The sequence below is a fragment of the Blastomyces dermatitidis genome (assembly GCF_000003525.1).
Source record: "Blastomyces dermatitidis ER-3 genomic scaffold supercont1.12, whole genome shotgun sequence".
NCBI lineage: Eukaryota > Fungi > Ascomycota > Eurotiomycetes > Onygenales > Ajellomycetaceae > Blastomyces > Blastomyces dermatitidis.
Genome location: NW_025544785.1, coordinates 1,819,167 through 1,820,459, shown reverse-complemented (window position 1 = coordinate 1,820,459; position 1,293 = coordinate 1,819,167). Strand labels below are relative to the sequence as shown.

General features: G+C 50.9%; 1 protein-coding gene across 1 annotated transcript; it reads right to left on the bottom strand.

Moving 5' to 3' along the window:
* BDCG_08943 (uncharacterized protein) lies at positions 1-1,256 on the bottom strand. The gene is made up of 2 exons (XM_045424720.1): positions 433-1,256; positions 1-344 (listed from the first exon to the last, which is right to left on the bottom strand). Exons 1-2 carry the CDS (start codon positions 1,056-1,058, stop codon positions 110-112), a joined length of 861 nt encoding a protein of 286 aa, XP_045273376.1. The 5' UTR covers positions 1,059-1,256; the 3' UTR covers positions 1-109.
* Between the last annotated feature and the right edge of the window lie 37 nt (positions 1,257-1,293).

The window sequence follows — 1,293 nt, the reverse complement described above, 5'->3', positions numbered from 1 at the left end:
GGATTAGCCGCGTGTAGTGGATACTAACGTCATTCTCGTCTTTCCATCGGGGGCGGGGGTTCAATATCTACATGGCCCTCTTCGACTTTTACCGGGCTCTGGGGGACGGCTAGAGAGAGCATGGGGATATTGGGGAGCGAGGGCCTGCGTTGAGGGGCCCCGTCTTCTGGGGACAGGTGGGTTGAGTATGAAGGAGTGGGATATCCACTGGTGGAGCTACGTGCGGTGAATACGGGTGACTGTGCGTATTTTCTCTGGTATGTACCGCAGCTGGGGCCTGCCGATTGTATAATCCGGCTGCTAGGTGAAGGGGGGTCTTGGTCTTGGTCGGATGTACTGCCAAACTTAATATTTGTTAAACTGGTGAAGAGTCTGGGAAGTCGAATGCCGTTCCTGCGCCTAAGATGGTGTTTTGGGTCTTTATTCTCATACCAAGAATGTACACTTTCCGGTATGTTGCCTTGAGAGGCAGAACGCCCTTTAGAAACGATTGATATCCTTTCCGGTCCAGTAATAACCCATGGGCTGCGATAAACGCCATTCTCCTCCATTGGTTGTGACTCTGGGTTGGACAGGCTTGCGCTTGGTAGCTTTGATAAGTCAAACATCGAGTTTGAATTTAGTCGCCCCAGAGCAGGTTTAGCATTGCTCTGTGATGTGCTTGATGATAGTCGGCGATGGCGGGATCTGTCCGTCCAAAACGGAATATGTATGCGGCTTTTTGGTGCAGGGGCAGCCAGCGGCGAAGGTGTACGTGCGGTTGAAGTAACTAGCTCAGGTGGCTGTGGGCCATTGCGAAAACTGGTATCAACATGGTTGCTGGACTGCGCATAGGTTGGCAGGGAAGGAGAATACGGAGGGAGGTCGTTATCTGATGAGCTAGATATCTTCGAACCATCTCGGTTGATATGGAATAACCTTCCGCCTAACATGAGATCAATGCTTCGAGCACTTCGAGTGCTTCGGTCATCGTCTTGTAGTGTAGCGATCGTAGAATTTGTTATCGTCGATACGATGCTAGAAGCTCGACTAGGTCGCACCTCCAGGCTCGTTGGCATTCTAGCAGCCTGGATTGGTGTTTCTGCGGCTTCTTCTGATCCTGGTAGGAGGGAGTAGAAGCAGAAGAACTGGCAGGATATCCAAAAGCTCTCCCAAAGAATGGTGTTCCGGCAGTTGCCTCTTGTTGCGTATAGAGCGATTCGCTGGAGTTTCAGGACGCGAGTCGGAATTATCCATGATCAAAAAAGCAATGGAAAGCTGCCGCGACATCGTTAGCTTTTCTTCAACAGAACA